The sequence below is a fragment of the Gracilinanus agilis genome, chromosome 4 (assembly GCF_016433145.1).
Source record: "Gracilinanus agilis isolate LMUSP501 chromosome 4, AgileGrace, whole genome shotgun sequence".
In the NCBI taxonomy this organism is placed as follows: domain Eukaryota; kingdom Metazoa; phylum Chordata; class Mammalia; order Didelphimorphia; family Didelphidae; genus Gracilinanus; species Gracilinanus agilis.
This window is the reverse complement of record NC_058133.1, coordinates 35224646-35237860: the sequence shown is the minus strand read 5'-3', so window position 1 is coordinate 35237860 and position 13215 is coordinate 35224646. Positions and strand designations below refer to the sequence as shown.

At 49.8% G+C, this 13215-nt stretch overlaps 1 protein-coding gene across 4 annotated transcripts; it reads right to left on the bottom strand.

The window, feature by feature from the left end:
• Positions 1-6493: 6493 nt before the first annotated feature.
• On the bottom strand, positions 6494-13034 carry C4H1orf210 (chromosome 4 C1orf210 homolog). Of its 4 annotated transcripts, none has more exons than XM_044672119.1 (3): positions 12729-13034; positions 7232-7394; positions 6494-6902 (listed from the first exon to the last, which is right to left on the bottom strand). In XM_044672119.1, exons 2-3 carry the CDS (start codon positions 7248-7250, stop codon positions 6580-6582), a joined length of 342 nt encoding a protein of 113 aa, XP_044528054.1. In that variant the 5' UTR covers positions 7251-7394; positions 12729-13034; the 3' UTR covers positions 6494-6579. The 4 variants fall into 4 exon arrangements, with proteins under 4 accessions (XP_044528054.1, XP_044528050.1, XP_044528053.1 ...); XM_044672115.1 differs by lacking the exon at positions 12729-13034 and adding an exon at positions 12583-12689; XM_044672118.1 differs by lacking the exon at positions 12729-13034 and adding an exon at positions 12637-12666.
• Between the last annotated feature and the right edge of the window lie 181 nt (positions 13035-13215).

Sequence of the window (13215 nt, the reverse complement as noted above, 5' to 3'; positions counted from 1 at the left end):
CACCCCTCAACTCACCTATCAAATTGGCCTTCCTACAATGCAGGTCTGACCATAACGTCCCCAGGGCCAATCAGCTCCAGTGGCTCCCTGTTACCTCTAAGATCTGATATCCAATCCTCTGGCTTTTAAAGCTCTTCACAGCCTGGCCTCTTCCTACCTCCCCAGTGTTCTTACCCCTTAATCCCCCTTATAGACTAGGAACTTTGGTCTCTGTTGTCCTGGGCCCCAAACACTCCATCTCTAATTCTGGGAATTTCCACCAGCTTTACTCCAAACCTGGAATTCTGTCCCTTCTCGTCTCCACCTCCTTCCGGCTTTCCTGCTTCCTTCAAGTCCCAGATAAAAGCCCACCTTCTGGGGGAGCCCATTTCCTCCCCCCTTCATGCTAGGGCCTTCTCTTACAGATTAGCCCCAGTTTATCCTATCTAAATCTTGTTTTTGCATGATGTCTCCCCCACTGGACTGTGAGCTCTTTGAGAGAAGAGACTTTTCCCCTTTCTTTGATCCTGAGCACTTAGCACAGCACATACCTAGCACATAGCAATAAATTCTTTTTGACTTGACTAATGACTAGCTCAGCCTGGCTCAGGGTTGAAGTCCTCAGAGTCCTGGGCCACCCATTTCACTCTGGGCCAGCTCCCATTGTTAGAAAGTCTGTCCTGACACCAGGTTCAATCCTCCCCTTCCCTCCCCTCCCAACTGCTCCTTGTTTGGCCCTTTGGGGCCCAGCAGAACAAGGCTGATCCCTCTTCCACAGGACAGCCCTTCAGATGCCGGAAGAGAGATCTTATGGCCCCTGAGTCTCCTTTCCTCCGAGCCAAACATCCCCAATCCCTTCATGATCTCTAACCATCTCGCTAATTCTGGCCAGCTACTTCTGGGTACACTTTAGTTTGCCAACCTCTTTCTGAAAACATGGGGGCCCAAAGGGAATGTACTTGTCTAGATGCCATTTGACCAAGGCTGGAGGCAGGGGGGACTGACTTCTCCCCCTGTCTGGATGCCGTTTCCGAAGAGTATTTATTGGACTCTTCTTCCTTCCTCCCCATGCAATAAAGCACAAATTCCTTGAGGACAAGAACTATTCAGCCTAGTGACTCTTTCCTTCCTTCCTTTCTTCCTTCCTTCCTTCCTTCCTTCCTTCCTTTCCTTCTCCTTCTCTTTCTCCTTCTCTTCCCTCCTCCTCCTCCTCCCTCCCTTCCTTACTTTTCCTCCTTCCTTCCTTCTTCCTTCCCTCCCTCCCTTCCTTCTTTCCTCCCTCCATTCCCTTCCTCCCTCCTTTCCCTCCCTCCTTCCCTTCCTTTCTCCCTCCTTTCCATCTCTCCCTTTCTTCCCTCCTCTTCTTCCTCCCTCCCTGCCTTCCTCCCTTCCTTCTTGTTTTCTTTCTTTCTTCCTTCCTTTCTTTCCCCTTATCTTATGCTTAAAATCAATTCTAAATACCTTCCTAGAACTGATATCAATTATTGACCCCAAGGCAGAAGAGCAGCAAGGACTGGGCAATGGGGATTAAGTGGCTTGCCCAGGGTCATGCAACTAAGAAGTGTATAAGGCCAGATTTGAACCCAGGATCTCCCATCTTTTACTGAACCACCTTAGTGCCCTTCTAGTGACTTTCACCATTTAGGCACAATATAAGCATTTTGCTGAATGAAATTGAATACACAGGGGGCAGCTGGGTAGCTCAGTGTATTGAGAGCCAGACCTAGAGATGGGAGGTCCTAGGTTCAAATCTGGCCTCAGACACTTCCCAGCTGTGTGACCCTGGGCAAGTCACTTAACCCCCATTGCCTAGCCCTTACCACTCTTCTGCCTTGGAGCCAATACACAGTATTGACTCCAAGACAGAAGGTAAAGGTTTAAAAAAAAAAAAGAAATTGAATGCACCCCCCAATCCTGCTCCATTGGCATGACACCGATGACTCCTCAATGGCTTGTGGGCCATTGGGACTCCCAAATTCTTTTCCCATGAGCCACAGCACACCTCTTATCCTGAACCTGGGCAGTGAGTGCTTTTTACGTGGGGAGGTTTCTTCCCTCTGAGATTTCATCTGATTAGACTTGGCCCAGATTCAGGAGGAACTTCACTGTCTCCAAGTGTTTAAAGGGCTGTCACATAGAAGACAGATTGGCCTTGTTCTGCTGGGCCCCAAAGGCAGGACCAGGGGCAACGTGAGATTGGGGGGTGCGCTGGTAGGGAGGGAAGAATTACAGGAAACAGACTGTAACTCAGCCGGATCCCTTAGGGAATGTCAGGAGACAGGAAGCTGGGAATGCGCCTGCCTGAGTCCAGGGTGCCTGGTGGAGGGGCCCTTTGGGGGCACTAACTCCATAAGGAGGAGCTTCCAATGAGACGACGGCCTCGACTGCCTAAGCATTTCAGAGACGGTAGAATATGGCGCTTGGAGGGTCGACTTCCTTAGGGCAGGGGCTGAATTGCAGAATCCCAGATCTCCAAGCTAGACGGTACCATCAAGGCTGTTGAGTCCAACTAAACTTGAATGAGAATCCTCTCTGTCTACCTCTGTTTGCCTCATTTTGCTCAACTGTAAAATGGGGACGATAATAGCATCTACTTCCCAAGGTTGTTGTGAGGACTGAATAAACTCATACTTCCTTAGAGCCCTGAGTATAGTGCGTGGTACATAGTGGAAATTATATAAATGCTCATTACCATTTTTTCTTTGTCTTCTCTGGGGGGATAGAACTATCTATTGGGAAGATATTTTCAATCAGTCACAGCATCAGAGGATGTGAGAAGTGAGGGGACCTCCGTCGTCATCAAATCGGACCCCCACACCAAAGGAACTCCCATGATCTCATCACAACCCTAACCCTAATGGACAAACATGAACTGAGTGCTTGTCGGGTGCCTGACACTGGGCTAGGGGCTGGGGAGACCAAAGATCAGAGAGCTTCAGAGGGCTCCGGAGGGCTCCGGGGCCGTCAGAGACATTGCAAGAGCTCTGGGGACACAGGACAGGCTGGAGGCCCAGGACACACGCTCTGATTCTCTTTCTGACCCAAGTGAGGCATCTGGCAAATTCCTGACTTGCCCGAGCGGCCACTTCATTCTTCAAAAAAGAGAAGACCTGAGCAGGGGCCTGCTCTTCTGGTCCTGATGCTGATTCATTACAACAGGATGCTGAAGGAGAGGAGAAGAGAATACTGGAAGGAAGGCAGCCTGTCCTTCAGATTGGGATGGGCATCTAATGCATGCCCCAGGCTTAGGAAGGGTCCGTTTAATGACAGGGAAAGGAGCCTGTGGCCTCAGATTCCACAGGGATAGTTTGCTGAGGGGAAGTTCTCAGGAATGTCATTCTGAGAGGTCAAGCACAAATGATTCCGATGGGGGTAGCGGAGCTCTCTGCAAAGACCAATGTGGATGCACAGGGAGCTCCCAAGCTAATTCAGCTTGTAAAAGCACCTGGACAGAAGATGGGAGCCAAAGCAGTCCATGATGTCCCTGGGGTGAGCAGTCCCTCAACCCAAAGCAGACCACCAGGTTCCTCAGACCTGGCTAAGATACTTCTCAGATAATAAATGCTTAGAAACCTTCCTGGGTTCAATCAACTTCTGGGAGTTCTTCTACCAGTGTAGGGTTCAAGAACACAGTGTTGGAGATCCCATGGCTGAACTGGCTATACTTTAGAAGAGAAAGTAAGAAGGGGTAGAGGATAAATCCTATAGCAAAGCCCAGTCCTGTAAGAGTCAGGTCAGGGGGCAGCTAGGTGGCTCAGTGGAGAAAGCTCCAAGCCTAGAGATGAGAGGTCTTGGATTCCGATCTGGCTTCACATACTGCCTAGCTGTGTGACCCTGGGCAAGTCACTTAGCCCCATTTGCCTAGCCCTTACCACTCTTCTGCCTTGGAGTTGATATTTAATAATGATTCTAAGGCAGAAGGTACGGGTTTAAAAAAAAGAGTCATGTGGGGTTGAGGCTGGCCATGAAGAATTGGGCAAGGGGCAACTAGTTGGCACAAAGTGCTAGGAGATGGGAAGTTCTGGGTTCCAGTCTGGCCTCAGACACTTCCTAGTTATGTGATCCTAGGCAGGTCACTTAACCCCAAATGCGTAGCCTTTGCCCTTTTGTCTCAGAGGTGTTACTAAGACAAAGGAAGGGTTTAAGAGAAGAAAAATAAAAAGGATTGGGCAGCACCACTGAGGGCCCAAGCCTCTCCTCCACTCCCTGCTCCCTTGAGATCTTGCCAGTTACCCCTCATCTTTCAGGCCCAGCACAAAGAGGGGGCTCCTTCCACAGAAGCCTGAGCCAGCCCACAGAGCAATCCCACCTCCTCTATCCAGGATCTTACTGCTGTTCCCCAAACTTGGCATTCAGAAGCTAATGTGCCCATACCACAGACCCTCATGGGTCCTGGCACTTGGAGTCCAAGGACATGGTGTCCAGAAACACTCCTCCTCACCTGTGGGCAGCAACGGCTCCCGGAAAGCCCTGAGATGCCAGCTGCCTCTGCCCTGGGGCAGTCTGTTAGCACTTGATTGCTGGTTTTTTCCCATTCCTATGCTAGCTGAGAGGAGGATCAAGGAAGGGACAGACCCATCATGGGGGATGGGATGATGCATACAGATGAAAGGGAAAATGTAGAACTTCCCAGATCTATTTTTTTTTAAACCCTTGTACTTCGGTGTATTGTCTCATAGGTGGAAGATTGGTAAGGGTGGGCAATGGGGGTCAAGTGACTTGCCCAGGGTCACACAGCTGGGAAGTGGCTGAGGCCAGGTTTGAACCCAGGACCTCCTGTCTCTAGGCCTGACTCTCACTCCACTGAGCTACCCAGCTGCCCCCTCTATTTTTTTTTTTAAACCCTGACCTTCTGTCTTAGAATCAGTCCCAAGTATCAATTCAAAGGCAGAAGAATGGTAACAGCTAGGCAGGCAATTGGGGTTAAGTGACTTACCCAGGGTCGCCCAGCTAGGAAGTGTCTGAGGCCCATTTTGAATCCAGGACCTCCCACCTCTAGACCTGGAGCCCTAACTACTGAGCCACTAACTACCTCCTAGACCTACTTTTTTTTACTTCTGTTTCTTCTACCAATGAGTTTGGGTTTGGGCCTGGAAAACACAGAACAAAAGAATTCAAGGCTCGGCCCAGAATTCCATCCTTGGGAGTTGAAAATGCCAGTGGGTGGATGTGACCACTGAGCCATTGTCAGGCTCCTCTGAAAGCCTTCCCAGAATGGAGAAACCATTGGAGGACTGGTCGTGGGCAGAGGTCCCAACTCTCTTATAACTCCAGGCCAGGTCACTGCTCTTTGAGTCCTGGGGAAATTCTAGGAAATATCATAAAAGAGACGATTCCCGAGTTCTTAGAGAGGAAAATATTCCCCACAACAGCCAGCAGGGATTCACTCAGACTAGGTTGGACCGGATGAACCTTCCCCCCTTTTTTTGTGTATGTGTTGTTGTTTTTTTAAACCCTCACCTTCCGTCTTGGAGTCAATATTGAGTATTGGCTCCAAGGCAGAAGAGCAGTAAGGGTAGGCAATGGGGGTCAAGTGACTTGCCCAGGGTCACACAGCTAGGAAGTGTCTAAGGCCAGATTTGAACCCAGGACCTCCCGTCTCTAGGCCTGGCTCTCAATCCACTGAGCTACCCACCTCACCCCCTTTTAGCACAGATTCCAGAATCTCAGAACTGGAAGACACCTCAGTGGCCACCCAAACCCCAACCCAAGCCATGGCCACTAAAGAACTCCCAACAAGAGAGTTTCTATCTACTGAGCCACTAGTGGCTCCTCAGGGTTTACTTTCTTCTCTTTGCCCTCAATGAGCCTTCCTTTTGGCAGTTCCCCCCATTCCCCAAAGATCAATGGCCTTGCAATCAAAGCAAGGCATCTAGATGGAGAGAGCAGAGATGGGCTCTTGCTGGATCTTCACTGAGCTGGAAGTCAGCAAGGATTTTCCCCAAGAGTCTAGAAGGCCTGAATTCTAATCCTGCCTCAGATACTTATTAGCCCTATGACTCTGAGTCAAGGCTCTTTATCTCAGTTTTCTCATCTGTAAAATGAAAGAGCTGTGTCTTGACTTCTGAGGTGCCTTTCAGCTCTAAATCTATGATCCTCTGATCCTCTGATCCCTCTATTGTGAAATTTGGCATTCCAATGGATCCTAAACTTTTTTCTCCAGGAGCAGAGATCACTCCCCATCCTTGTGGACAAGATGGAGGAATCTGGGCTGGTCCCAAAGAGCAGGGAAGCAGAAGGTCCCCAATTCTCCTTATCTCTGAAGAGAAGTGTCACCCTTCTGGCCAGGCTAGGATAGGGGGAAAGGTTGATTAATGGGGTGCTGGCACTGCTGCAGTGAAGCTGGGAACTCTCCAAAGGGTACGCAGTACCAACCACTCCCTGAATTTGCCATACCGCCAATACTCCTGCACCTGGTGTCCAGGGTATCCGTTGTGCCCATGCTTCCCTTATACCCTCAGTGCCTGGTGTGCTTCTTCCCACCCCCCTCAGACACAGACAGGGCAGAGCTGTCTACACAGTCTTCAGGTCTGAGTTTATTGGGCATCCCAGAGCACAGTGGAAGGAAGAGAAGAACTGGCAGGGAGAAAGGGGCTTGTCTCAGAGGGAGAAGTGGACCTCATGGCCTCTTAGTTGAGACTCCTCAGCCTCTGGCTGGATGTAGTTGTCCTCAATGAAGCCATCATCCTCCTTGTCATCGTCCTGTGGCAACCCAAAAGGTTCTATCTTCCCTGACTCAGAGAGGGGGTGATGTCCATAGCTGTCACGGTGCTGGTGGCAGACGTGGCACTTGGCAGCCAACGCAATGAGGAGGGAGAGCAGCACAGCCGCAAGAATAACCCCAACCAGAGCGGGCCAGGCCCTGGTCCCAGCTGCAGCCCCTGCCTCTGGGATGGCCGAGGTCATTGAGGTCTCTGGGCTTGCTGTGGAGACAAAAACACAGGCTGAGGAGCATCACCCAGAAGCTAAGGCCAGGTTTGGGCCTCTCCTTGGGGTCTGGGGGGAGTTGCCAAAAGGAAGGCTTATTGAGGGCAAAGAGAAGAAAGAAGTCAGAGAAAAGGGCATGACCAAGAGCAGGCTAAGAGAAAAGGACAGGATGAGATTAGGGCCAGGGAGAGGTGATCTGCTCACTCTCCTGCCCCTCTCGGATCTCGTGCCCAGTGCAGAATAGAGGTAGTAATCCCAGAAAACAGAAAACAAGTGTGGCAGGTGGTACCCACAGCTCCCCGCCACCCCCTGTCACTACACTCACTGGTGTTTGCTTCTGTCATGATCCTGAAGCCAGAGCTGCCTCCTTCTTTGCCAGCCAACCTCAGGGACCAGTCTTGGAACCCAGGAGGCCACAGGGCTCCGGCAGCCCTTTGACCCTCAGCAGTGAATCAGAGAGAAAACTGAAATCTCCAGGCCCAAAAAATCTAGGAAGGAAGGAGTCTGGATCAGGCCTGTCTGAAAAGAGTAGGAGCCTCCCCCCACACGGTCTCTGTCCTCCCCTCCAAGTTTCCCACCTCATCCTCAGCTCCTCCCTGTCCATCGGCACCCCCCCCACACACAGACACACACAGACATCTAACCAGGTAATAAATCTAGCTGCTTCCACCCCCACAGCATCTCTGTCATCACTCCACTCTCCACTCACTTAGCCACCGCTCTGGTTCATTCAGATCTTCTTCACATGATTACCCGGCTTCCCCGGATCATACCCTCTCCGTCCCAGGGATTCCAAACCCCGAGTTGTCATCACTCAAGCACCACTCTCTGCCCCCTCTGCCTTATTCTTCCCCCACCCCCAACTCCCATTCTAAGACTCCCATGTCCCTTCTGCTCTGTTGGTAACAAATTTACTTTCATCTTCAAACTTTTCCTTCCCCAGCTCCTTTATCTTCTGGTTCTCATGATGACTCGGCTCCCTCTTGGTAACACAACCTGCTCACATACCCTTTCCAGCACTAGTTGTACTTTTATTCTTTTTCTCAATTCACAACTAAGACGGAAAAGTCAGAATGCCACTTCCAGGTTCTCCCTCTCCTACCGTCACTCGGTTGCTTGGTTTGAGGTTTACTCAATCCGCACCTGTCTATCACCCAATCAAAATCCTGGTGGTTACTGACTGCCACCCTCCAGGCCATTCCCTTCCTTCCTCCAGGAGTTCAGTACCTCGCTCACAATCTTTCTATTCTTCCTAACTCCTGCCTTCACACTAGGTGTCTTTGATTGTTGATATTCACATTGATACTCCCACAAGCCCCTTATCTTCAGTTCCTGGGCTCCTTACTTCCTCCACGTCGTTTCCATCATCTTGCCATCATTCACAAATTCACAAAAGGGATCACCCTCATATTCTGGAATCCTGAAGTTCCCTCATCTGCTCACAAGGAGTTGTCATTCCGCCTCTCCTTCTGCCTTGCAACCCTAAACTCTGCTCTGTTGTCACTGTCTCTCCAACCTGATGATCCCTGTTCTTTTCCAGATCAGCACCCCCATACTAACTACACTCTCCTCCCTTCCTCATCTTGACCCTCTGGGGAACCAGATCAACTCTACACTCTCTTTCTTTCTTTCTAGAGCCTCTTGTTCTCTTACCCTATCATCAATCTTGTCTTGCCAAGCCTTCAGCCTTGAACTACTCCCACCATCTCCTGCTACCAGCCCTACTCAAGCTGGAGAAAATCACAGAGCTGTACTGATTGGGTCCCTTACAAATTCATATCATATAATCTCAACAGGGACCTCACTATGATAAGGAAGTCCTTGCACAGCTTCCTAATCCACTCACTGTCCTACCCTCCACAGAGGCTCTTTCAAAACTTTTCATCCCTCTTCAAAACTCTCAGGGCTCCTCTAGCCTCCATTCTCCTGGGTCGGAGTCTAGCTTTATATTTCACTGAAAAAACTGAGATCATTTGGTAAGAGTTTCCTTCTTATCTCACATTACCACTGAGGCAGGTTGGTGGCTCAACAGATAAGAGTGCTGAGCCTGGAGTCAGGAAGACTTTAGTGCTAATCCAGCCTCAGATGTTTACTAACTGTGTGTCCCTGGGCACCTAGTAGATGTATAATAAATGCTTGTTTCCTTCTCTTTCCAGATGCCTTCCATCATTTTTCCCTCCATCAATCTCCCAGAAAGAAGTCGCCCTTCTCTTTGCCAAAGCAAAATCATTTCCATATACAAGAATCCCATTCTCCCTGTCTTCTCCATCAGATAGTCCTCTATCATCCCTGCTTTCTCACTTATCTTCAATTTTCCTAATAGTTGTTTCTATCCTGTAGACAAAAATGCCCATAATTCCCTCATCCTCAAAAAACCCTCATTTGATCCATCCATCCCTATTATCATCCTATAGCTCTTCTCCCTTGTGTCTAAATCACAAGAGTAGGCTGTCCACAGAAGTTCCACTCCCTTTCTTTTTACTCTCAACAGTTTGGCTTTAGACCAGTGATTCCCAAAGTGGGTGCCACTGCCCCCTGGTGGGTGCTGCAGCAATCCAGGGGAGCGGTGATGGCCACAGGTGCATTTATCTTTCCTATTGCTAATAAGATTTTTTTTTAATTAATTTCCAGGGGGTGCCAAGTAATATTTTTTCTGGAAAGGGGGTGGTAGGCCAAAAAAGTTTGGGAACCACTGCTTTAGACCTTTTCATTCAACTGAAACGCTTCCTCCAGAGTTACCAGGGATCTCTCTCTCTTTTTTTTAAGCAACTACATGTAATAAATTTCCACATAAGTTTTCCGAAGTTAGATGATTCAAATTATCTCCCTTCTTCCTTTCCCTCCCAGCTCTGAGAGCTGGCAAGTAATTCAATTTGGGTTACACATGTATTATCATACATAGCATATTTCCAGATTGTTCATTTTTGTACCAGTGATCTCTTAGTAACTAAATTTAATGATCCTTTCTCAATTCTCATCCTTCTTGATCTTGCTGCCAAGGGTCACCATCTTCTTGACATTCTCTTCTTTCTTTTATGACACTGTTCTTTCCTGGTTCTCCCCCTACTTGGCAGACTGTTCCTTCTGTCTCTTCTGCGGGATCTTCATCCAGATCAAGCCCATCAGTTGTGTGTGTCTCCCAAAGTTCTGGAACAGATTCTCTCTCCTCCTGATAAACTATTTCATTTGGTGATCTCATCAGCTCCCATGGTTTCACCTGTCATCTCTATGTAAACGATTCTCAGATTTATTTGTCCAGCCCTTACCTCTTCCCGGACGTCTAGTCTCATTTCTCCACTTGCCTATTGGACATTTCAAACTAGATACCTCATGGACATCTTAAACTCAACATGTCCAAAAGTGAACTCAATATCTTCTCATAACCAAACCCTCCCTTCTTCCTAACTTTCCTATGGCTTTCAAGGGCATCACCAGCCTCCAGGTTACCCAGGATCAAAACCTATGTGTCCTCCTTGACCCCTGCCTCATTCTCGCCCTTCATATCCAAGGAGTGGAAAAGACCTGAAAATTTTACCTTTGTAACATCTTTCTCTCCTCTGCCACTGTTACCTCTCTGGTGCCAGCCCTCATCACCTCATACCTGGAATAACCCCCTATCCCAAGTCTTTCCCTATTTCCACTCCATCTTACACTTAGCTGCCAAGCTGACCTCCTAAAGAGAAAGTCAGACCATCTCTCAAATCCCCATGATGCCCCATCCAGTCAATTCCAGTGGATTACCTCTAGGATCAAATAGAAAATCCTATCTAGGTTTTAGAGCCCTCCATAACCTGACTGCTTCCTATCTTCTTCCTCCTTGGATCCCCCTCCTCCTCACCAAGTCCTCTGGTCCTGGGGACACTAGCACCTCCTTACTGTTATTCAACCAAGTCACACCTCCCAGGTCCAGGCAATTTCATTGTAGTCTCTCTTACCTTAAACTCCCTCCCTCCCCATTCATGCCTCCCAGCTTTCCTGGCTTCCCCTAAGTTTCAGCTAAAATCCTACCCTCTATAAGAAGCCTTCCCCCATAACCCTTAATGCTAGTGCATTCTCTCTGCCTATTACCTCCAATTTACCCTTTACATATGTTACATATATATGTGCATATATATGTATATATATATATATAAATGTTGCTCTCTCACATATATCTATAATAGATATCTATATTATACATCATTCCTAGGCTATATATTATATACCTTATACTATATATAAATTGTTTTCATGTTTCCTGGGAGCAGGGGCTGGTGTTTACCTTTTCTTTGTACCCTCAAGGTTTAGCACAGTGCCTGGTACACAGTAGGTACTTAATAAGTCTTGTGGACTGACTATTACAATAACCTCCCGGGGTTCTTGTGAAGTTCAAATGGGTTAACATATATAAGGCACTTTGCAAACATTTGTCAAAGCACTATATTAAATATAATTATGATAACTTCTCTCATTCTCCTGGCTTCCACAACTCTCCCTCTCCAATTCATTCTCCACCCAGCTGACAAAATCATCTTCCCAAGGCACAGACATAATTCTGCTGCTCAAGAAACCTCAGGGCCTCCCTATTGCCCCTAGAGGCCTTATACTCTGGCTCTAACCTGCTTGTTTCTCCATGGTGATTCCGTATCACTTTGGTTCACATGCTTAACCTTATAAACATGAGGGCCCACTTGTTTCTCCAGACTCAGTTTTCCATTTTCCATCTTTGACCCTTTACATCAGCCGTCAGTCATGCCTGGTATGCCCTCCTGCCCTCCTTCTGTCTCTATAGGAACCCTTCCTTTAGTGCTTATCTAAGGTGCCACTTCCTCCAGGAAGTCTTTCTGGCTCCCCACCCCATTAGTGCTCCATCCCTCCTCATGCCACCTGGTATTTCCCTAGCTGTATCCCTAGTGGAATATAAGCTCCTTCAGGGAAGGGATCACTTGTTCTGGTCACTGAAATCCCAACTCCTAGCTCAGTTCCTAGGCTTTGCAAGAAGCTTAAGAGAAGGGATGCCAGGGGGAAGAAAAATTGGGAACTAGATGAAAGGAGGGATGGCAGTCCTAGCAACACCCCTCAGGAGTACAGTCATCTTCACCCCACTAAGCCTTGGCAGTCTGGGGGGCTCAGGGCACACACATACCCCAAATCCCTGCCTTGAGAATCTCCAAATCCTCTGGGACAAAACTTCAAGGGAAGCCCTGGGCCCCTCCCTGTCCTACCACGTGCTCTGCACCCAAACAGAACAGAAAACACTGAGATACACTGAAGACATGAGCGCCCCTCGGAGACACAAACTCAAAGGGGTTGGTTTTGAAGATGAAGGTTAAGACCCAGGAATCAGCAGGTGCCCGGGAGAGCCCCCAGGAGGAAGACAATCAAGGAGCCTAACTGTGGAAGCCTAAAGCTGTCACTGCGGAGGGATCCCCCAGCCCCAGCCCCCCAGGAACCACGACCACCACGTCCCGCCCCCGCAGCCCGGAATACACTAGCACGCACTGACCATTACCCCGGAGCAAGGACCCAATGCCCCCCCAAGCCCTCATGCCCACCGATACCCAGCGATCCACCCCAGAGACACACACTGGCAGCCCCGCCCCCCCTCCCCCGCCAGGGCAATAAGTGCGCGTATACACGCACACGCACATGCACACGCACATACAACCACCCAAGGACCCACTCACTCCTATGTACCGTTACCAAGTGCCGGAGAACCCAGCTCTCCTCCCCTCCTCGAGACCGCCGTACCTGCGCCTCCAGAGCCACACTTCCGGGCAAACGGATGGGGGCGGGGTCCTACCTGGGCAGGGATCTACCTGGGTCTGGGGGCGGAGCCCTACCTGGGCCGAGGCGGGGGCGAAGGCTCCGCCCACCCTCCCAGGCCGCCAATGGCCGGCCAGGAGTGAGGGGCGGGCCTGAGGCAGTGGGCGGGGCCAGGGAGACGCTGCTGCTTGGGGCCCCAGGTAGCCGTAGAGCTCTGATTGATCATTGAACCAGTGGTTAGCGGGCACCTCCCGTGTTCGAGGCGTGTCCGTGTCTGTGGGTGTGCTGGAGAAGGGGTATCTGACAGCCCGAACTGGAGTGAGGGTGTGGGACGTTCTCCCCAGCTGGGCTGGCCCAGAGGACAACCCCGAGAATGGCCCCTCAGTGCATTGAGGCGGGAGGGAAGTGGACTCTCCTATGTATTCTGCCCGCCCCCTCCCGGGCCAGGACAATGGCTCTTCCCCTCCCCCTCTCCCTGCCCCTATCCCTCCCCCTGAATGGTCGGAAGCCCAGCCTGTTTCCTCCTTTTCCTGCCTAGGGGCTGGGAGGGGGCAGGGTGGCCGG